General features: G+C 37.2%; 1 protein-coding gene across 1 annotated transcript in view; it reads right to left on the bottom strand.

The window, feature by feature from the left end:
- Positions 1-4,922: 4,922 nt before the first annotated feature.
- The window catches only part of LOC138758248 (polycystin-1-like protein 1), a 140,707-nt gene continuing 120,605 nt past the window's right edge, over positions 4,923-25,024 (bottom strand). The window contains exons 35-39 of the mRNA XM_069926933.1: positions 22,690-22,920; positions 18,908-19,072; positions 10,684-10,845; positions 10,085-10,230; positions 4,923-6,328 (exon numbers count right to left, since the gene is read on the bottom strand). Coding sequence (XP_069783034.1) covers positions 5,587-6,328; positions 10,085-10,230; positions 10,684-10,845; positions 18,908-19,072; positions 22,690-22,920 — 1,446 coding nt within the window. The 3' untranslated portion in view covers positions 4,923-5,586. The remainder of the gene's footprint in view (positions 6,329-10,084; positions 10,231-10,683; positions 10,846-18,907; positions 19,073-22,689; positions 22,921-25,024) is intronic.

The raw sequence follows: 25,024 nt of genomic DNA, 5'->3' as shown, positions 1-25,024 counted from the left end.
CCGAAAGGGCCTGTTACCGTGCTGCATGTCTAAATTTAAAATTTACACGAGAAGAGGACACAGGTGCTCAATAAAGTGGTCGCCCAATCTACATTATATTTACTTTATATTTGTGTTAGGATGAACAAAAATGTAAATAATTAAAAACTAAGATTCTGACAATAAAAAACTTAAAGAAATTAGAGACAAACCAGTACTTGAAAATTACTGGGCCTCATCTGGCAATTACTGAACTGTTTGCCTATAGTCAAGACATTTGAAAGAGATTACTGCTGAGATAAGAAGCAATACATTCAGTACTTTCCCGAATTCCTCAGACTTTACAAAGGTGTTCAGGGATTGAATGTAGCAAAGATATTCTGTCTATTCAAAATTGTAGAAAGAAAACAGCGCATGAGAATGCAAGTATCCTTTTAGGGCAGTATAATACGGAACTCTGAAAATCATTGTAAAACTGGGCAGAGTCGGCATGGATTTTACAGCAATTTTGGATTTGGCTATGCTATTAAAGATTTATCACCTTTTAGCAGAAAAGGAGAATCAGCAGATGATATGATTTTCAATAGCAGCTGACAAGATGTCACACAAGATATAATGAAATAAATGTAAGGCTCCTGAGATTATAGCGAAATATTGGTATGGATTAAGGAATCTAGAAAATGTAATCACAATTTCATGATATAGGAGCAGAAGTAGGCCCATTGGGCCATTGAGTCTGCTCCACCATTCTAATCATGAGCTGATCCATCCACCCACTCAGGGGGACTGACTAATCAATTATTTATCAATCTCTGCCTTAAATACCTCCAGCAAACTTGCTTCCACAGTCACCTGTGGCAGCATGTTCCACAGACTCCCAACCCTCTGACTCCAGAAATTTTTCTATATCTCTGTTTTAAATATTCACCATTTTATCCTGAAATTTATCCTTTTGCCCTAGAATCCTCTACCATGGGAAACATCTTTGCCACATCTACTCTGACCAGGCTTTCAGCATTCGAAATACCTCTATGAGGTCCCCTCTCATCCTTCTGTACTCCAGTGAGTTGACAATTATTCCTTATATATTAACCCTTTCATTCCTGATATCATTCCAGTAAATCTCTATGAGCCCTTTTCAACTTTTCTTTTCTCAAATACGGTGCCCAAAACAGTGCTTTATAGAGTTTCAACATTTCATCCCTGCTCTTGTATACTATCCCTCAAGATATGAATGCCGACATTGCATTCGCCACCAACTAACCTGGAGGTCAACCTTTAGGGTACCCAGCATGAGGACTCCCAAGTCCCTCTGCACCTCGGAAATTTGAATTCTCTCCCCATCTAAATAATAGTCCACCCATCTATTTCTTCTATGAAAGTACATGAACATACACTTTCCAGCACTGTATTTCATTTGCCACCTTTTTGCCCATTCTCCTAATCTATCCAACTCTCTCTGCAGCCTTTCCGTATCCTCAGAACCACCTGCTCCACCACGTACTTTGGTATCAAATGTAAACACAAAGCCATCTATTACATAATCCAAATTAGTTATATACAACTTAAAAAGCAGCCACAATACCGACCACTGTGGAACACCACTGGTAACCAGTAGCCAACCAGAATAGGATCCCTTTATTCCTACTCTCTGTTTCCTACTGATCAGCCAATGGTCGAGCCATGCTTGTATCTTTCCTGTAATTTCATGGGCTTTCAATTTGTTTAGCAGCATTATGTCTGGCAACTTGTTGAAGGCCATTTGAAAGTCTAGACACACATTCACTGCATTGCTCTCATCTATCTTACTTGTGATCTCTTCAAAAAATTGCAAAACTTTTGTCAGGCATAGACCAAGTGAATTTGTGGTCAGGGTGGAAGTTGGCAGCAAAGTAAAGTCAACAAGCTCATTGTGGGTACATGAGGCTGCACCAAAGTAGTCATCATTGTTGTGAAGGAAGAGTTGAGGGGCCTTAATTTGTGTAGGTTTGTAGCATGGATTGCTTCATGTAGCCAACAAAATGGTAGGTTGTTCCCATGGCTACTCTTTTAACTTGGAGAAAGTGCAATGAGTCAAAGATATTGCAGGAATCAAGAGAGTTTGGCATGGTTTTGGTGGACGGGAAGATCACAAATGTCACTCCGCTGTTTAAGAAGAGAACTAATTTAAGAAGGGAACCCAAAATAAGAAGAGATCCGTAATTTCATCCTTGACAATTTAACTCCAACACCTTCTCAACTACTGACGTTAGACTAATAGGTCTATAATTTCCTTTCTGCTGCTTCGTTCTCTTAATCAGTGGAGTAATATTTGCAACCTCCAGTCTACTAGAACCATGCCAGACTCTATTGATTGCTGCAAGATCATTACCAAAGCCTCCACAAACTGTACAGCTACCTCTTTCAGAACCTGAGGGTGCATTCCATCCAGACCAGGAAACTTGTCTACCCTTAGACAATTTAGCTTCCCAAGCACGTTCTCTCTGGTGATCTTCTTGACCACATTCACTGCTCTTCTGAGACAGCCATAAGTCCAGCATGCTGATAATGTCTTCCACAGAGAAGACTGTAATATCAATGTTACCCCAAAGTTGATCACATTCAAGATTATTTTCAGCTGAAAAGACTGCCAGATGGAAAATTAGACCAGGCTAAAGTAAAACAGAAAATGCGTAAAATACGCAAATCAGCCAGTATCTGTAAGAACACTGAATCTGAAATTGAGTGTGGGGACAGTCCCAGCGGGTCTTTGGAGGAGCTGATGCCCTTCTCTGAATACTGTTCATCAAAATGTTGGAAAATGCACAAAACTTTGGGAACACAAAAGTCTCATTTTCTAGATGTAAACCACCCTGAAGTGGATTTAGAGCAACACTGTAATTTTTGTTTGTTCAGCACTGATAGGGCTAAAATATAACCATGTGTTAGCATGCAAGATGAATACAATTCAATGTCAAGGCATGTTTTATTAAAAACTATTGTTTAGCTCTGCTGAACTGCTTTCTCATATCTTGCATATAAAACCTTTCAACTTATATGTCTGTAAACGAACACAATATAACAACTAGGGTTATGTGTGATTGTAAGTCTTCCAACATCTCTTATCAATGTCAATTTCCAAGTTTCCTATGCTATTGATTGATACCAGTGCTTCCTTCCTTCCAAATCGCTGCACAGTCTTCCTTTCTTTATCTGATCAGACGTTTCACTGAGATCCTGCTGCTGCTCTAAATCCAGGGAGTTGACTGCCCAACTTCACCAAACAGACTGACCTTTCATTTAATATGTAGTTGTTGTCTGGGAGTTTTCCAAAAAACAATTCTTGGCTTTCAGTCCTTTTTCAGACAATCAAAGCACAAATTTTCCTTCAGAAAGTGATTCTGGCAGTTTATAAATGATCACATAGAAAATGAGGCAGCAAAATGACTTTAATTTTAAAATCCAGAAAAGAAGTGGAGGTGTCCCATATTTTTTCCTGGAGGTTTATATCACTTGAATATTAATAGTAAGGTATTCATATGTACTGGCATTTAAAACATTATTTTTCGGCAAACTGGACCAAACAACAATGCACTAACAAAGCTTTCCTATATAAAAAATATATAATGAAGAGGGGATAATAGTTGTTCAACTTTATTCATATCAAGTGGTTAATTATCACTTTTGAATTGTTTGTAAGAAACTGTAATAGAAAGCTAACAAAAAAAAACAGGAAGTAAGAGAAATTCACAATCATAGAAATAGGCCCTTCTATCATTCACCCCCCTCCCCCACCAGGGGCCTGTCTAAATTTGGCTCCTACCTTGATGAAGAACTCATGCCCCAAATATTGGTGTGTACCTTTATCTTTGCTATACAAAGTAAGCTGCTTGATCTGCTGAGTTTCTCCAGCATTGTGTTTTTACTTCAATTACAGCCATGCAGGCACTGATCATGAATCAACATTTACACTCATTTTATCTCATTCTCTCACATTCCCACCAACTTTCCCAAATACACACTGGAAGCAGCTTGCAACAGCAAATTAATCTCCCAATCTGCACATCTCAGTGAGTCAAACAGCATCTGTGGTGGCAAATGGTGCAAGTCATTGTTTTGGGTCAAGACCCTGTACCAGCACTGAAGGAAGAGGAAGCAGTATAGCCGGTGTAGAGCAGTGTAAGGGATGGGTGGGACAGAGTCTAGCGGGTGATGGGTGGAACCAGATGACCAGAGGAATGATAAGCAGATGGAACCAGAAAGGGGAGAGAATGGGAAATATGAACAAGGGAGAAGAAATCTAAGTAAACAGGAGATATGGGGGAGAACACTGGGGGTGCTGGTATCTGAAATTGGAAAATTCAATGTTCATACCATTGGATTATAGATTACCAAGCAGAATATGAGACTTTTTTTCAATTTGCATTTGGCCTCTTTACACCAATGAAGAAGACAAAGAACAGAGAGGTGGTCAGTGTGGGAGTGGGAAAGAGAGTTAAAATTACACACAACTGGTTCATTCATCCTTTTCCACTCATCCCACTCTGTACTCCAGCACTTTTCTTTGCAACTAAAGGAGGTGTAAAACCTGTCCCTTCACTTCCTCTCTCAGCATCATAGGTGTGAAGAGTTCTTCTAGTAAGTTCATCTGCTCCTCTCCCAACCTGGTCTACTGCATTTGGTGGCCTCCCTCATATTAGACCCATCAAGCCAAGACTGAGTGACTGTTTTGTGGAGCAGCCACACTCGGTGGCCAACAGCTATCTCAAGTTTCCAGTTGCCTATCCCCATTAAACTCACCAAGACTTGTTTCCAATGTCATTTCTCACACTCCCTTTACTGTGGTTGAGTTTTCTTTTTGCTGCCCTTTAAAACTCGCTGGATTCACTAAAAAATGTGTTATTCTACTATATAACAACTAAAAGTTGTGAATTAAATGTGGGGTTAGGATTCAATAGGATTAGCATTCACAAAGTACACATAAGAGTGAAGTCCAAAAAGAGAAAACAACCATAATATGATTGAATGGTGAAAAAAGCCCAGAGATTTCAATGAGCTATTCCTGCTCTTTATTTTATTTCTTCACTCCAGATAATAATTATTGCATATAATCACTGTTCATTCCTAGAGAAGGATTCATTAAAAAAAAATTGGACTAGAATTGAAATGATACAGTTTGGTAATGAGTAACCTGGAGAAATGAATTTATTTCTCTTCGTTGACACTAAATCAGACCCTGTCAGCCACCAGTTGTATTTACTTCTCTTGTTTAATTCTATTAATTTCAAAGGAAACCATAGACATTCCCTGTCACCTGTTCAAAACAATGACCAAAAATCAGTTAGTTCCCCCCTAATGTGTGCCACAATCCAAAAACTGCATTGGAAGAGTTACACAAGAAAGATGTGTTAACTTTTGAAGTCTGACTCCATTATTATGGTTTACTGTATATCAACAAAATCATTATCCTTTTGAAAACTACAAGAGAGTTAAGAATGTTCAGAAATATTTCATAAGCCTGATTAAATATGATAAGCAGGAACATACTTGAAATTAGGATTTCTTGCCTCAAAAGGGAAAATGAATAAGATGGATGAGCTTCTCTCCACTTTATTAATAAATATTCAGTCACCAACACTGCTTTATGGATCTTGGAAGGTTACAGACATCTACATTCCCGTCCTGTTTACCATTGCTTTCTGAAGATTTGATTGAACTTTCAGACTTCTCTGTTATTTGAGCCTGTCCATCTGACGATTTGTCTTGCTCAGATGGAAGTTGTTGTCTGGAGCTTGATTGAACCACTGGGTTTCCGAGGCACTGGCCTGAAGTATCACAAGTAGTTGGCTGTGAAACTTTAAATGATTTCACTGCTAAGTCCTTGGTGTTGTCAAGGATTTGAATAACTGTGGTGTGTGAGCGTTTAAGCTGCTTGCGGTTCTTTCCTGATGTGCTGCCAGAGGAGCCACGCTGCTGACCAGCCAGTCTGCCCTCCAGCATTCGTGTCTGTGCCGCCTGCTTTTCTGGACACTTAATTCCACACAAGACATGGGGCAGCGTATCTCCTAACTTTGCAAGATTATAATGTTCAGCACTCACTGACTGTGGCGATCCATTCTGGGTGTATACATTGTCAGAATCTGAAGTGACTTCGCAGAATATTGCTGGTGCATCTGAAGCACTGCAGGGAACAATCTTTATGGCATTGTCATTAGTGAATGAACAGTTATCCTGTGGAGTGGAAGAATCAACATCAATACTTGTCTGGGGTTGGGTTGGTCCATGAGCACTTCGAGCATTCTCTGATGTTCTCAACATATTTTCTTGGGAGATCTTAAGTTGATGAAGGGTCTCTAATTCCAGCTTAGACCTAAAAATGAGAAAGCCCATTTTAAGTTGAACATGAAGACTGTGGATGCTGAGGAAGTAGTGTAATACACAAAAGAGCTGGAGGAACTCAGCAGGTCATGCAGCATTCATGGAAAACAATTGGCATTTGAAGTTTGGGCATGAGCCTTTCTTTGCGCATGTTGAAAACCGAACAAGGTGCCAAATAAGAAGGTTGGGTTGGGTGGGGAAGGGGGTGGGGGGAAGGAGGAAAAGTATAGGTTGCAGGGGATAGGTAGGTACAGGTGAGGGAAGAAGAAGAGAAAATAAATGAGAGGTGAGAGATGATGGACAATTTTGACAATTTTAAGTAGTTGATGGTTCAGAAAAGAATAGAGAAAAAAGGTAATTCTTGAAAACATTGATACCAGTACTGACTTCAGTGACGTAGAAGTGTGAGTGCCCACGCATGTGCATACACACATGTGTCTCTGTATTAAGGGTCAAGGTAAAGAGGACTATGGGTGGGTGTTAAGCCAGGACCCAATTGCTGGGGGTGAGTTTGAATCCTTGTGTTTCAGATGTAGTTTGTCCATCTCTCTGTATCTGCCACAGATGTAACTCTGAAGCTTGAAGAACAGAACGGTGAAAACTGAAGGAGAATGTGCAAAATCAAATGAAAAGGGATGATTGCGTTTGATCATTTCACCAGTCTAAAGAGGATTTTGCCCTGTTGGATAAGAGGAAATGTCCAATATAGAATGAGTGTTTTGCAACTTGAAAAATGTAATACAACTCAGAGCAGGCAAAATGGAGTTGTAAATAACTGTTGACATTTCACAAGTTACTTTTTTTCTCTGAAACCCTTTAGAATCCAGGAATAAAATGGATGTATTGGATGTTATATGCATGGGTATTTTTAAATGTCCCAAATAATATGTGGAAAAAACTTTGGAAAACAGGATGGATCATAGTACCCAGGGTAAATGACTATGTTTCTAACTTGGTAAACATGTGAGGTCGTGGCATATCCTGGCATGAAGTTTCTGCTACTTCTGTTTCAGCGCAATTTGATTAAAATTGGAAAAAACAACACAAAAAGCTGTGGAATTTTACGTTGAAGTGGCATTTAGGTTTTGCAACCTTTATCATGCTTTCTCTTTTAATGAGTTGGCCAGCATTTATCAGATCTCTGTAATGGTCATTAAACTGAGTGATGTGTTGGAACACTTATTGCTCTTTGATAAACCAGAGAATGATTTTAGTATGAAAACCATTACAGTTAAGACATATTTTAAACTATTACCTGACTGCATGGAAGTAGGCAAATTAGATGCAGGTGAAAATCAAGTGGGAAAAAAAATCTCTTCTCTCAACAGCACATTTTAGAGTGCAATAAGGCACCGAGATTAGAATTAATCCCAAAATAGAAATAGTGGGAATTTCTGTTCTGCTTTTTTATCAATAACTTGAGTACAAGTAGGTAGAACATTGAGAGAGAATGGTAAAATCAAGTTGAAAGCAGGAGAAGATGGGTCATATAGGTTACTGGCAATGCAGAGAAATGAGGGGTACCACATTTTGCAGCGTGATGCATAGGAAAATGCAGTAAAGTGAAGCACAGGTAAGTAAAAGATTCTCAATATTGTGGAGGACTATCACATGAGAATTTTAAAGATTTATGCTGCAAAGATCGATAAAGAGTTAAGTGGAAGTTGAAAGGAGAGTATTTATTTAATACTTAATTATTAATCCAAGAACCATGTAGTTTTCAGAATTTTACCTCATTAAAGTATTCTCTGGATTGCTCTGAAGTTAAGTTCCCAGACATCCCGGCACTCCCTGCTCCATTCCATTAGAAATGCCACAACACAAAAATTACTTATTGTCATGCCAAGCAGCAACAGAAACCCCAAGTCAAATCTGAAGAGTTTAAAGGAGATGTGTGGGCAAGTTTTTGTTCCACAGAATGATGGGTGCATGGAATAGTCTGCCACGTGCAGTGGTGGAAGCAGATATGATAGTATATTTTTATGTATATAAAAGAGGCTTTTAGATAGACGTGAATATGCAGTGTAATGGATTTGTGTTCATATTTAGATATAAAATATATATTTCTTAGCAAGTTAGTTGTGGGCTGGATGCAGGATCACATACAGGTCACATTACATTTAAAGAAACTCAGAAAGAGAGTTGACGTGTTTAGAAAAATAGAACTATAAAGCTGAAGTAGTTTCTTAATTGGAAACTCAAGTACCATGTGTGGTTCTTAAAAGCATTTTTGTGTACATTCAGCATTATACTGACAGCTGTTTCAAAACTCAAGTACCTTTGGAATGACCTGTGTAGACTTTATGGATTCATATAACCACTTAAACAGAGATTTGGTCAGAAGATTGTTGATGTGAAGTGACAAGAATATTTTGGGCAGAAATGAAACTGAAACGGTGGTGATGTCAGGTCACATGATTACAGAGAAACATAAACGAAGAGGAAGATTTTGAAACCAGTTGGAAGAAATTGACCCTCCTTTGGAAGACACAGAAGTAAAACATTAGTCTCTGGAGAAAGAGGGAGATGCTATTCTGTATTGTATTATCCTTTTTATAGGAGATACACAAAATCAGTGGCCATAAAGAAGAGTCACTTCACTGTCTCTTTGAATAAGGGGGACAGTTTTGGGATTGAAGATACAGTAACCAGAAAAGGTACTTTTGTGTGTTACTCCTGGAAAGGGGGAAACGCAGAACAAGTGGCTGTAAAGTAAATAAGACCACTTGGCCCTTGATTAAGAAAGAAATCAGTGGAAAACAAACTCTATAACTCTTAGGCAAGATAAGTGGGAATTTGCGGAAATCACTGAGGAAGAAATACCTCCCAAAGACAAAGACAACCTCAAAAGACTCATGAAATAGATCTGAAGACATAATGTTTAAAAGTGTTTCAAAATTACTTCAATTTAACTGCGATTTAAAAATCTTCAAGCAAAACCTGTTTGATGCTAAAGTTTTAAAATGGACTTTTCAGACAAGATTAAACTGTAATGATTTGAATTTAACACACATACATACATTTGCGCATCGTGGGAATCAAGTTAGAATTAAGTTTAGAGATAAGTAAGAAATGTTATATTATTAATAGTTTAATAAAACTATTATTTTGAATTTACCATTATCTGGTGAATTTTCCATTGCTGTTCCTTTGTTAGTACTAATAAGGTTTTATTCATTCATAACAACAGGGAATGGAGAAATTGCAATTATGTGGAGGCAGAAGAGATTAAGTTAATATATAATTGTGTACTATGCCAATATCATGGACTGGAGGGTTTGTTGATGTGTTGTGCTATTCTATGTTCTAAGTACTGTAAAACTTGTAAATATATATGAACTGAAAATCTATGATCTTTCTCAACAACACTGAATTCGTTAACACTCCAACCCAGAATCTGGGGCTGTGCACCAATGCAGTGAAGTATCCAAGTAACATTGAAAGGTGCATTTAACACTTAAACTTTTGGGATAGAACATGCTTTTGATACGAGCTGTTGAATCTTTGGTCTCGAGAACTACCTCACTATGTTTTTAATTAGGTATTGCTGAACCTGGTTTCCCAGAGCAGGATTGCCACTCAAACCTCCCAAGAAAAAAAAATAGTTACTAATGTATTTCTGTATGGCACACATACAAAGGGATATTTGCATTTAACATATGACCACAAGTTAAAGTTAACTCCACGAGGACATGGGAACTCCTTCATACTTACTCCTCTCAATAACTGCAATTAATAATCACTTTACCTTAATATTTTCATATCAGCAGTGTTTGAATCAGAATTGTGTTCTTTTCCTGGTATTAAGAGTTGATATATCTGCAAATTGTTCCTGAATATTTCTTCAAGTTTGTAAACCTTGTGCTCCAAATGATTTTCATGAATTGTGTGGGTCTACGACAAAAGATAATTTCTTGGATAAAATATGTTTGCACAGTGCAGGGAATTTGCAAATTTCTTGACTTCAGATGTTTCATTTCAACTTGAATGAGAAATATCACATTTATACTGTGATGTGATCCATTTTAAACTTAGAACCTTAGAACTAGGCAGGATTGTGGTCTGTTGACCAATTTTCCATAAATCATGCTTATGCTATTCACCATGAGAGACACAGCCCAGGTTAATCAGCCTGACTATCTAAATCTAACTTCTGTTTCCAATGGTCCTCAAGGCATGACATTGAATGAGTACTGTAAACAATTATTGCTCAGAACCATTCTGATTATTTTGGAGAAACTTAATAAAGAAGAATAATTAATAATTACAATTGGAATCAAAACAAATATCAAATGAGACCTCAAAATCTTGCAGTCAGTACTAGACATCAAGTTTTTGAATTCTTACCTCTGTTTCATGGTTGTAGGAATAAGCAGGAGCCAGTTCATAAGAATTGTTTCCCAAATAGTGTGGCTTTGCTGAGAGAGAGTGGTGAAGACTATTTGACAGTGCATTGAGTCGAAACAACAACTCATCCATCAAGTTTTCAAATTCATCCAAGTAAAAGTTCTGAAGAAAGTACAAAATGTGTTTTAAAAATATAATTTAGAGACATAGCACAGGAACAGGCATAGCTGGAGCACGAGCCATACTTCCCAATTTTAACTCATGTGACCAGGGCCGGATTAAGGCCAACTGATGCCCTAACCCTTTCATTCTCTAACGAACAAGACATATAATCATATAACCATTTACGGAGCGGAAACAGGCCACGTTGGCCTTTCGAGTCCGCACTGGTTCACTGATTTTGTGCACCCTCTTCAGGCATTGGTCCCGGTAGATCTTCATTCAATAACGATGGGCGAATTCAATGCAAGTGGAATCAGATAATAGCAAAACTATGAGCAAACAGATTGGCCGTCTGTGTACCAAAATTAGTAAAACTTGACAAAACTGGATTTATTAAGAAAAGACAAACAATGGACAATATCTCTAAGTTCATTAACTTAATCCATGCAGTACAAGGAAAGAAGACTCCAACAGTTGCTTTTGATGCAGAGAAAGCCGTTGACAGGGTAGAATGGAATTATTTATTTAAAGTACTACAGCGGTTCAACCTACCAGAGAAATATATTAATTGGATTAAAGCATTATATAAGGTTCCATTGGTGAAGGTGAAAGTAATTGGATATATAATCGAACCAAGGTCAACTAGGCAGGGATGTCCACTATCTCCCTCACTGTTTGCTTTAGCTATAGAACCCTTGGCAGAACTGATAAGAACAGAAAATAAAAGCGATAAAATAAAAAGGAATATAAAATCAGTCTATTTGCAGATGATGTCATAGTATGCTTAACAGAACTATCAATAAAATAATTACATAAGAAATTGAAGGAATATGGAGAAGTATCAGGGTACAAGATCAATGCAAATAAAAGTGAAGTGATGCCAATGAATAATGCGGATTTCACAAAGTTTAAGAAAGAATCACCATTTAAATGGCAAACACAAGCAATCCGGTACCTAGGTATTAGACTAGATAATTTATTTTGTATAGATGGCCTAGATTATTATCAGCCATTAATGAAGAAATTACAAGATGAGTTAGAACATTGGAAAGATTTACCACTAACACTGATAGGAAGGGTAAATTGCATTAAAATGAATATATTCCCAAGGATACAATACCTATTTCAATCGTTACCAATTCCCTTAACAGAGAAATTCTTCACTGAGCTAAAGAAAATAATAAGAAAATTCTCTTGGAAAGGGGAGGGGGGGGGGAACCGAGGATAGCGGTAGATAAATTAACAGAATAGTACAAACAAGGGGGCTTACAGCTACCAAACTTTAAGATTTATTATATACCAGCACAATTAAGCTACCTATCAGATCGGACCAGGTTAGAGCTAGATAAAATAGGGGAGAAGGTACCAGAACATAAACTTTATAAGTGGGATGAAAAACTGGTGCAACATAGAAGTTCACCAGCACTGCACCATCTGCTCAACATTTGGAAGAAGATTCACGAAGAATTAAAACTCAATACATGCTGAATGTGAAATAATAGATTAAAAATTCAGTTTTCTTCCCGGCCAGACGCCACAACTATATTAAATATAACCTTTTTCATTTATTGTGGGGGCTCCCCTTTTTGTGGGGCCATAGTTCGGCTGCACCATGGTAAATCCGGCACTGGAAAAAAACTCTGTGGTGTCCCCTTCCCCTGGTGCCCTAAGCACATGCTTATTTTGCTTAATGATTATTCCTGCATGTGACCAATTAACCGACTAACCCGGTATGCCTTTGGAACATGGAAGCAAGCCTAAACACCTGGAGGAAACCCTTGCAGTCACAGGGAGAACGTAGAAACTATTTACTGACAGCACCAGATTCCAAGCCAGGTTGCTGGCACCTTAATAACTTTGCACTAACTACTATGCCAATTATGCAACCAATTTTCTTGTCATATTTCTTCTACTTTATTCATTTGTAATTCAGGGTCTCAAACACATTTTTACAAATCTGCAGCTAGGTTTTCAAGTTCTTACACAAGCTATTTCATTAATATCACAGAAGCTAGTTCCTGAGAGTGTATCCTTTGTTCAAATTGCTTTGCTTTTCTCAGCCATATTTTAATATCTTTTGCAATGCCTTTTTGAGGTTATTACTTCCCTCACCTTTTTTAAAAAAAATCGCAAAACCTATTTTAGCAGGATAGCAGGATTAAGTCATCCTGCATTTTAATTATTTATGTACTGATAGTTTCACACTGTGATTTGGCTCGCACTTGCGACTCTACAGATGGGTGCTAATGGCTGCAAATTGCATCACAATATTGCACACATAGTTGCTATAACTGATTTATCTTAATTATCTAAATGTCATCTTCTGATATAAACTACAAGAATCTTTTCAATTAAATTACATTTCAGATTACCTCAGAAAAGAAACCAACAATTTTTAATGCATCCAATAAGTTTATAAATTTATAAACATTGATCCACAAAGAATTTGGTTTGAATATGTTTACAAATATATTGTTTTAATTTATACAATATGTTTCTCAATCAAATTCTTAATTGACGATGAAAGAAATGTTAATTACTCATTAAATCCTTGTTGAATCAATTGAAAATATGATATAAAAATCAAATGTACTTTTACTTTGTGGATAACACTAACATTGGTTGTATGTTCAACAGTGAAGAAGGTCATCTGAGATTATAACAGCCTCTAGATAAACTGGGAAAGTGTGGCAGATGACATTGAATTTGAATCAGTGAGAGCTGTTGCACTTTGATAAGTTGAAACAGGACAGGACTTGCACAATAATAAAGATACCTTGGAGAGTGTTCTCGGTCAGAGAAACATAGGATACAGGCACATATTTTCATGAGAGTGGTAATACAAGTAGACAGGGTGATAAAAAAGTTTAGCACACTTGTCTTCATCAGTTTTGAGTTCAGAAGTAGTGACATCACATTACCACTGTGTAACACACTGGTGAGACTCCCCTTGCACAGATCTGGCCAACCAGCTATAGGAAAAATATCATTAAGCTGGAAAGTGTGCAGAAAAGAGTCACAAAACTGTGTTACTTTCACTTGAACCAGAACATCATCAATATCTTTTCTAGTATTCAAGAATGATCTCAAAAAGAAGAGAATTGGCGGACAAAAAAACACTACAAACATATAAGGTGGAGAAGAACACAATGAAGACAAAGCAGAAGTATTATGAGCTTGGAGAAAAAAACACACAAAATACTAGCTTGGCAGCTTAAAACAGAACAAGCTAAAAGAACGGTATTGGCATCAAGGAAAAAGGACAAACAAATTACATATAACCCAACAGAGATCAATGAAAACTTCAAGGAATTCTATGAGCAATTATACCGAACTGAGAACGAAGGGAAAGAAGACAAAATAGATGAATTTCTAGCTAAAATTGAACTAACGAAATTGCAAGAGGAGCAAAACAAATTGATAAAACCATTTGAGATAGAGGAAATACAGGATATATTAAAAAAGCTACCGAACAATAAAACACCTGGAGAGAACAGGCTCCCAAAAGAATTCTATAAAACATTTAAAGCGTTATTAATTCCTCCTCTCCTGGAAGTAATGAACCAGATTGAAGAAACACAAAATATGCCAGATTCATGTAAAACATCAATAATTACAGTAATACCAAAGACAGGGAAAGATCCACTAACACCAGCAACGTATAGACCAATATCTCTACTTAACTCAGATTATAAGATAATAGCAAAACTATTAGCAAGCAGATTGGCCGACTGTGTACCAAAAATAGTAAAACTAGATCAAACTGGATTTATTAAGAAAAGACGAACAACGGACAATATCTGCAAGTTCATTAACTTAATCCATGTAGTACAAGGAAATAAGACGCCAACAGTGGCGGTTGCTTTAGACGCAGAGAAAGCCTTTGACAGGGTAGAATGGAATTATTTATTCAAAGTATTACAGAGGTTCAACCTACCAGAGAAATATATTAATTGGATTAAAGCATTATATAAGGGACCATTGGCAAAGGTGACAGTAAATGGATATATATCGAACCAATTTAAATTAAGTAGGTCAACTAGGCAGGGATGTCCACTATCTCCCTCACTGTTCGCTTGAGCTACAGAACCCTTGGCAGAACTGATAAGAACAGAAAATAAAATAAAAGGGATAAAAATAAAAGAGAAGGAATATTAAATCAGTCTATTTGCAGATGACGTCATAGTATACTTAACAGAACCAGAATTATCAATAAAAGAATTACATAAGAAATTGAAGGAATATGGAGAAATATCGGGGTACAAGATCAACACAAATAAAAGTGAAGCGATGCCAATGAATAATGCGGATTTCACAAAGTTTAAGAAAGAAACATCATTTAAATGGCAAATACAAGCAATCCAATACCTAGGTATTAGACTAGATAATAATCTAGGCCATCTATACAAATTAAATTATCAGCCATTAATAACGAAATTACAAGATGACTTAGAACATTGGAAAGATTTACAACTAATACTGATAGGAAGGGTAAATTGCATTAAAATGAATATCTTCCCAAGGATACAAGACCTATTTCAATCATTACCAATTCCCTTAACAGAGAAATTCTTCAATAAGCTAATGAAAATAATAAGGAAATTCTTATGGAAAAGGGGGAAACCGAGGATAGCGCTAGATAGATTAACAGAATGGTACAAACAAGTGGTCTTACAGCTACCAAACTTTAAGAATTATTATAGAGCAACACAATTAAGATATCTATCAGATTTTTTATCAAACAAGGAAAAAACCAGATTGGACCAGGTTAGAGCTAGATAAAATAGGGGAGAAGGTACCAGAACATATGCTTTATAAGAGGGATGAAAAGCTGGTGCAACATAGAAGTTCACCAGTATTGCACCATCTGCTCAGCGTTTGGAAGAAGATTCACGTAGAAAGGAAAAAAACAAATTACAAACTACCAAAATTATTATTGGCGCAAAATCAGCTAATCCCTTTCACAATAGATAACCTTTCCTTTAGAGAATGGGAGAGAAAAGGGTTCAGAAGAATAGAAAATTGTTTTTTGGGAAATAATTTATTATATTTTGAACAAATGAAGCACAAATATGGTATAACTCACGGTACAATGTTTGCATACCACCAACTGAAAACCTACTTGAAGGACAAATTAGGAAGCAGGCTGAGGTTACCAGAAGGATGCAGCTTTGAATATGTGATTACAGACACAATGATCATTAAAAGATTTATAACAAACATGTACATCAAGCTGCAAGAGAAAGAGAACGATGAAATAAGCTGTAAACCCAAACAAAAGTGGGAACAAGATCTAAACATATAGATAAAAAATGAAAAACGGGAAAAGCTATGCTCCGGAACTATAAGAAATACAATAAACATGAGGTTATGCATGATACAATATAATTGGTTGCACAGGCTATATACCACACCCCAAAAGTTAAATAAATGGGACCCAACATTATCAGATAGATGTTTTCACTGTAAGAAGGAAATGGGAACAAGAGTACATGCAATTTGGGCATGTGAGAAAGTGGAAAAGTTTTGGGAAAATCTAAATCAGGTATTAAATAAAATCACAAAAAGCAACATACCAAAACATCCAGAGATCTTTCTTCTAAATAATATAAGAAGTAAAGAACTAGGCCTCAATGTGGATGAAGCACCAAAAAGATTTATTATGATAGCCTTAGCTGTAGCAAAAAAAAATGTATAATGTCAACCTGGAAATCAGAAGAGAGCCTGAGAGTACAGCAATTCTACATAGAAATGAATAAATGTATTCCATTGGAAAAAATAACATATAATTAAAAAAATAACGTCACGGCATTCGAACAAATTTGGGAACCGAACATGGAACACAACAGAGAGGGCCTACCGTGGACCTCCATCCGCTAAAATGACAGAATGAGAAGATGAAATGAACTGACCCAGTGTGTAAAAGTAGATGACACAATTTTCTTGTTTATTTTCATTGTGTGATGACATTGTTTAATGCGTTTATTGTATTGTATATGTTGAACGTTTAGTGGGTAGGGGGGGTGAAGGAGGGAAGGAAGGGAGGGGGAGAAAGGGGAGAAAATGACACTGTGTATATTCAAGAGGGAAATGTTTGTGCGTATTTTGGTTAATATGGTTCTTAATGTGAAAAATTTTAAAAAATTAAAAAAAAGAATGATCCTATGCGTGCAAAATAAATGACCATGAAATGGTTGGAATCCCAATATGAAAAAAAGCGGAGTCATATGACAATCCAATACTAATTCATGACAACTTTCAAATTCATTTACTGAATATGTTATAAATATTTTATCACAGAGCAGCTTTCATAGGAGCCCAATTTCAGTCAAGAAACAATTACTGTCCTGTTCATGTCTCTGCATTTCCTCAGCAGGAATGTGAACAAACAACAGCACTCACTGAAAGATGCTAATTTAGTGAAATCAGAGATCTAGTCAAGATTTACAGCTATAATTAAACCTCCTCATTCAGAGAAAGCCCTTCTCATTGTTTTTGCTTTGAGTTGGTTGCTAAAGTGAAACTGTTTTTGTGAGTAAATCTTCAGCATGTTTGAACATTTGTTGTGTAGCAATAAACAAAATAACTCTAGAACCTATGAAACTATCTTTACCATCAGGGCATCTGGAAATGGGAAACATTTATGTTTTCAGTGTTAATAAACCTAAAGAAAAGAAAATTAGAACAGTCTGGCAAAATAATAATTAGTTACTGGATTGGAATGGTGCTGATGGAATAAATCTGAAAATGTTGGAAAAACTAAGCTGATCAGGCACCAGCTTCAGTGAATAAAACCAACATGATAGGTTTGTGACTTTAGACCATTTGATCAATGTACGTCAGACTCTTTTTCCTTTTTGATATTTTTGTGATCACACTGCGTAAAATGAAATAACCTTTGACTCCTCTTTCAGTAATCCACTGCCTCATAGTCAACAATTTTTCCCTCCAAATTTCTTTAAGTAGGTGCGTTACAAGACAGCAATGAATTATCAATCCCTCCCATTACGAATATTACTCAGACAACTATTTCTCAGTACAGCCTTTGACACCATCATCTGTTTGTGGCACATTTCTTCTGCCCTTTTCTGAACTCATTCACTGCTAAAATCATTTTTTTTAAAACCACTCAGCAATAATTATTCTTAAGCATTGCTGGTAGGTGGTTCATCCTTTACTTTATCTCTCAGGTTTAATTCATTTGTGCTCATTCCTAGAATTGCTGCCTATATCACAATTCACCTCAAATTCTATTTATCTGTCCCTGTAATTTGTTTTCATCCTATTATCTTTGAAGCCCATTGTGGAAGCTTAACAGCACTGAAACAAGCCCTCTGGCCCATCTTAACCAGGCTGACCAAATTATCTCTCCAAGTTGGCCCCATTCAGGTGTTATCTTTCCAAACCTTTCCTATCCTAACATAACAAATCTGGTCAGACTGGAGCAAATTCAGGTTGGATAATTGTTGAACATCTCACTTGATCTTCGATGAAGAATAATTTTTCACCTGAACACGCTGTTGGGTGTGGTCAGGTAGGGCCTACCTCTTTAAAATGATAATCCTTCTATAGACAATCCTATCACACAGCTGTTACCTTCTCTAACTCTAGTGTCTCTATTTTCTCACTAAATTTTAGCTCTTTTTAGGAAGATTATATTGCAGGAAATAAGTGTTAAACTTTAAGAAAATACTTTAATTTAGATTCCAATTTCATCCTCCAGTTTAAGAAAATCCTATCAGGTTTTACTTTCTTCTTTTCAAGTTTAAATTCATTTTTAGAACTGAAGATTGTGACATTTAAAGAAGGTTCCCCTTCTTTCTTTTGATGTCCTCTGGCATATGTACCATCCCAAGCTAAAAGGGTAGATGGCTGTCTGCCAACCCTCTTGTCAATGCTACTTTGTTCTGGTTCACTCTGAAGATATGGGATTACCAAGGGTAAGATAAAGCTATCATTGAAGCCTAAAGTGAAGCAGAGCTTCACCATCTTACATCACCAATGGATGCGACTTTCAGTCTGCTACATTACAATTACTTAATATAATATGCACAGTGATTACATTTCCTTGTGTTGAAATATGATCTGCCTCGATGTATCTGTTCCTTCCTGTGAAAGTCATAATCTTCTCCCGAGCATAATCTGCAACATCAGTGAATGTCACCAGGTGCTTACTCCGTGCAGATTTCTTTGATTCTTCTGCCATTGAGGTAAGAATCCCTATAAACTGTAAAAGACAAAGGAAATTACAATAAATTTCCAAATATCATTCTCAAATAACAGATCTCTCTTGTATTGTTCACATTGAATCAATGGTTTTAAAGAATGGGGCTTATTCAAAATCTATAGTGAATACATGACTAAGATGTTCCGCAATAATTGGGGAACATCCTGTATCCAAGGGTTAGGGTTGAAATTAAAAATGTGCTCTTAAAATCTGGCAACAGTGGGTGTGGCTCTCGAAAAATACATTTTAAAGTATAATTTTAAAGCAATTTCACAGGATTTAGCATTGGTTAGAAAGAAAAGCATGAGTGAGGGGATCAACTGATTTTACATTCTTTGAAATGTTAGGGGTTTCTGGAATAATGCAGTATTGAGAGGAGCAATGTGTGATATATCCTGAATGAAGGGATCTAAATGGAACCCAAAATTGCCATTGGCTCTTTTCAAACCATAAGGGCACCAATGTGGAGATTTCTTTAAGTCTGATACATTCATTTTTACATGAGCTTGAAACCATTGAATGTTAAAGTGAAGGCTGTGTCCATAATTTTCTATAATGCATTCCTGTCATGAACAAAGAATGCACCATGAGCAAGTTTACTGACATGCATCATTAATAAATATATGGATTCAAACAAAACATACATTCTGCTCATACTCAAATTTCCCCATTATCCAGCCACCCAGCATATTTAAGCATATTTTAAAATAAAATTTATAAATGCAAATAAATATAGAAAGTGACTGGTAAAAATCTGTTTTTTCAAAACAAGTTTGATGCAAAAACCATAAAGTGAAAACATTCAGCAACTGCTTCCCTATCTGCTTCTCACAATAATATTTGTTCTTATTCTCACTGCTGTTTCTCTTGTACTTGTGCAGGTTATATAATGAGTCTCAATCCTCAATCCAGAATCTCTCTAGAATTGCATGGCAGGAGCAATCTCAATGGCAGAGCCACAGTGATTCAAGAAGATGGCTTGCCACTAAATTCTCAAGGAGAATTAAAGACGGCCTTGCCACTGGTGCCCACATACATTGAAATTTTTTTAAAAATGGAAACTTGAATATAGAAGTATATATTGATCCACATTTTAAATCTAATCCTATGCAGCTTCCTTATTCATTTATCAATATACTTGATCACCAATCACCAAATCCAAGAGTACTCTGCGTTTTTTTTAACAATGATTTGTCAAAAGCAAAATGTGTTTCCAACTGCCTGTCTCAACTTTGGTGCTGCAGAAATGAGAAAAACAAACCTTGTGAGGGCAAATTGGTGATGAAGGCTGGGCAGTAAGAAATATTGAAAATGCTTGAGAAGAAAAAGTAAGAATGAGAGAGAGAGAGAGTTCTCTGATAGAACTCAACCCAGATAAATGTTCCCAGAAAGCCGTGCAAGCCCAATAAATCTAGAGTTCCCTTTCTTCTCTGTTAGGTCCTAATCTGTTCTTTGGTCTCCTGAACAATAATCAATGTCAGTCCCTCTCCACATAGATCCCTGTTGTTGTTGCTCCAGCTTTGTTCTGTAGCCGCTTTATTATTTGATTGTCAGTGCATCCTATCTCCTAAATCATCCACTGCCTCCTTCACCACAATACCTCTCCTCACTCAGCAGCAAACAATCCTCCCATCCCCCCACTCACCGTCCCTGCGTAATGAAAAAGCATGCATTACAGTTTATTTAAATAACCAACTTAAGGCATGAAAGTTTTTGAAAATTACTAGTACTTGAGTAACAGCTTCAGAGTCAATTAAGTTGGTGGTGGGAAAGGCAGAAGGACTCGGCAGTGCTGCAAGGAATTCCCTCAGTTTATCGCACCATTTATGAAGTGGAGATTATACTCAGTTGAATTGAATTGTTTATTGTCAGGTGGATTGAGATGTAGTGAAGAACTTTGTTTTGCATGTTATCCAGGAAAGTCAAATCATTTTTAAATACAATAAGTAGTGTAAAATAAAACAAAAGTGCACAGCATATTACGACAGAGAGGAAATTCAGTTAAAACAGTGCAAGGGCAGAATCATTTTACTAATGACAAGTCCAATCAGAGATGGATAACTGTGGGGAAACTGTCTTTGAATATGTTTTCAAACCTGTTCATCTTCTGCCTGACAGGAAGGGAGAGAAGAGAGTGTGACGAGAGGGGGTTGGCTGGTTGTGTGATGAAGAGAGATCATTGGTTTGCATGGTGGGCTGAACTGCATTCACGGCTCTCTGGAATTTCTTGCATCCTTGGGCAGGTGATGATATCAAGAAGGTTAAATTTGTGGGAATTACTTGTTGAAACTGGCAGCAATAAAACTGACTGCCCCTAACTATTCCTAGAATGTTTATAAGCAATAACATGAGGGTGAATCAAAACGGTCACAGTCAGCACTTTGTTATAGTAATTTTGAAGTTCCAATTGATTTGATATTATCTGAACTCAATTTGGTATACACAGTGTGGCCCCATTCTAACGCAATCGTTGGGGTCCATAAAATCTCATTGTGAAAAGGTGAGGTTGCTCTAAATCGGGGTTTCAATAAATTGCTGTTATTACAGTTGAAATTAAAACACAAATTAATTTTTAGTAAACCATTATGATCCAGTACTTGTGTTTGAAGTATCAGAGCATCTGAGCATAAACCCATGTGCATTTGTGTTTGGAACTGCCCTGTCTTTCCTGAGGTCCATGCTCCTGCCTAGGAGCCAGATGTCCCCGTTCCTGCCGGGAGCCTGATGTCCTTGCTCCTGCCCCTGGGGCCTGATGTCCCTGCTCCTACCAGGGGCCCGACTCCCAAGTCCAATGACACATCGTTATATCTGAATTCGCTTAAATCGGGGCACATAAAATCGGTGTTTCACTGTATTAAGTATAGCTATATTACACATTTAACATATGTGACCAAGGATGAATTTACAAATCAAAATGTTGAAATTTCCTCACAAGACAAAAGTAGGAGTTTTATTTAAATTTAAATGTAAATGTCCAGCATGTCCAACAGGCCCATTCAGCCCACGAGTCCACCCCCCTAATACACCAATCAACCTACTTCCCCATATGTTTGGAAAGGTGGGAGGAAACCGGAGCATGAAGACATGATGAGAATGTACATTCTCCTTACAGACAGTGTCGGATTTGAACTTGAGTTGCAGGTGCTTAACCACAACGCTAACCATTCCACTCTAACTAGGTTAATTACTGGGTTTTTGACACATTTTAATCATGTAGCATACAAAATGTAATCCGATGTAGTACGATTTCAATTATCAATGTCTTTCACCTTAGTGAAATTTTTCACTACTTTTCTATGAATAAAACTGGCTGCTCTTGGATTGCTTATATTTAAAAAAAACACTCCTCTTTGTGCCCCATCTCTTCACAATCCTTTTTCTTCAGTAGACTCAAATGAGGAAGTTTTCTTCTACACTGGGCTTGAGGAGCTTTCTGAGTACCTACACGTTATTGAATTACTCCTCATTGGGAACATGATAACCATTTATTAGGTAAAAAAAAAATTGTACCCAGGTAAAAGTCTAGAAATAAACAGCAGGATTAATTTTACAAATTTAAGACCAGTCAAATAAATTCTCTGACATAATACCAATAAGAAATAGAGCAAGATACCTACCAATCCAGCCCATAGTATGGTCAGAACGAAAGAGAATGTTCCATAATAGACTGATATGGGCAGCTGGTTTAACTTGTATAACATTGAAAGTGTTCTCATTTCACTATTACCCATGAAGTACATTTGCAGTGTCTGAAAAGCTCTCAGTACAGTACTGAATGAATAAGATTGTGATAGAAAGAGCAAATTCCCCAGGCAGGAGTAGGCGATAATGAGTATAATCCCACACAACTGTAAACAGAGAGAAGCATAAAAACAATATATGGGTTATTATATATTTTTGCCAGGCTTAAAAAGCATAAGAATTTCACTCAGAATAATGCAAATGTAGTTAAGGATTTAAAATATACTGTTATGGCAGCTGAAATCTGGACCCTGAACTTTGTTGCAAACAAGTTTTAGTTTAGATGCTGCCCGCCAAGGAGCTAATAATGTCGCACCACTGATTTAATATGAATGTAACCTGTTGAAAGTGAAAGTTGAAGTGGTTACATTAATCCCATAATAATGGATATCCTGGCAATATCTGATAAAGAACATCCTTTGTAATACTTTTTTCCTGTCACAGGATGCTGTTGCAGTAGGACTGCACTCAATTACAAAGCCTGAAACAACCTCTTTGCCAGAATTATGATATCTGAAAACATTTTACTGGTAACTAAATAAGAGGGTCAGAAGCTGACACATTTTTTAAAAAAAAGCAAAATGTGTGCAGCAGTGCATTGTGTCATAGCAGGGAGGAAAGAAAGAAAGAAAACCAAAAAAGTACAAAAATAGTCATTTGACATGATCTGACTGGGACACAAAAAATACTTGTTTAAAAATTATTGGTAGATAAGTTTGAGTGTGTTTTGCTTTCAATATTTAATATAGCTTCCAACTCCTGCAATTGTCTTCTGGTTTTTAAATATGTCCACAGTGAGTTGATGATAAAAGTGCCCATTTGGCTGAATCATGGTTCACCTGGCTCTGAGCCAGACATTTCTGATGCCGGCTGCACTCAAGGAAATTCAGCCTTCCCAAAGGTACTTCTGCAAAGTGTGAGACAACTTTCATTCAAAAATGCACTTTAATTGGTAAGTATTGCAAATATATAACACAGGATACTTGTATGTCACCAATCACAGCACAAGGAGAGATAGACTTACAAGATTTGTATTATTCACACCGTATCGCAATTAATTCAAATTTTTTTCTTTCACAAACCTCCCATAAGCGATGGGTCTAAGAGGTCTCTGCACACATTCCATTTCCTGAATTGTCCAGTGACAGGACAGATCTAAAATGTGACCCTCTCCCATACTGCTTTTGCGGTGGGTGCGTCAAGCTTCCCTGCATGTCATCTTGAAAACTAATATCCGATCATCTGCAATATTCGATTGCAGAAGAGTAGCAGTTCTCAGACAGATCAAAGTTCCATTTTCATCAGATCAATGACTTCCTAACAGCAGTTATGATGTGTCTCGGTATGTGCCTTGTGAACAGCTTGTGGAGAACAGTGTCACATATTATGCACTCAGTGGGATGAACCTTGACAAAGTCTTTCCAGATCTTCATAGCAACATTCCAGAAGCAAATGGTTAATACTTCATTTGTGCCACAGCAGCTGTAAGGACACCAGGTTCTGGTGTGAAGACTCGGGGTTTGCATGAAGAATTTAACAGGGGATTTCATTGTCTTTTAAGGAAGATATTGTCAGATAATGTATCTGAATATTCCAAGAGAAACAACAAAATATTCAGGTGAAGAAAGGAAGAGGGTCACAAAATTCCTCGAGAAAGAGTAGAATCCTTTTTTCCACTTGATTCATGGGAATCCCTGATCCATGTCTGATCAAAATAGCGAAGGAGCATTTTGAAATGGCACTGAAAACCTCAAGGCTATTTGTTAGGAGTCCATTGTAAGTTTAATAAGTAATGTTTTCTTTGGCTTGGCTTCGCGGACGAAGATTTATGGAGGGGGTAAAAAGTCCACGTCAGCTGCAGGCTCGTTTGTGGCTGACAAGTCCGATGCGGGACAGGCAGACACGATTGCAGCGGTTGCAAGGGAAAATTGGTTGGTTGGGGTTGGGTGTTGGGTTTTTCCTCCTTTGCCTTTTGTCAGTGAGGTGGGCTCTGCGGTCTTCTTCAAAGGAGGTTGCTGCCCGCCAAACTGTGAGGCGCCAAGATGCACGGTTTGAGGCGTTATCAGCCCACTGGCGGTGTACCATCTCTCAAAATACCCACTATCCCTCACCCCCGACCCACCTGTGACAGAGTCTAAGGCTTTCATACTTATCTCGTTAGCCACTTCAGAGACACAAGAACAGATGAAGAAGGAGATCTTTGACCTTGAG

This window comes from Narcine bancroftii, chromosome 1 (assembly GCF_036971445.1).
Source record: "Narcine bancroftii isolate sNarBan1 chromosome 1, sNarBan1.hap1, whole genome shotgun sequence".
NCBI lineage: Eukaryota > Metazoa > Chordata > Chondrichthyes > Torpediniformes > Narcinidae > Narcine > Narcine bancroftii.
The sequence above is the reverse complement of the archived record's forward strand: the minus strand, read 5'-3'. Positions and strand labels throughout refer to the sequence as shown.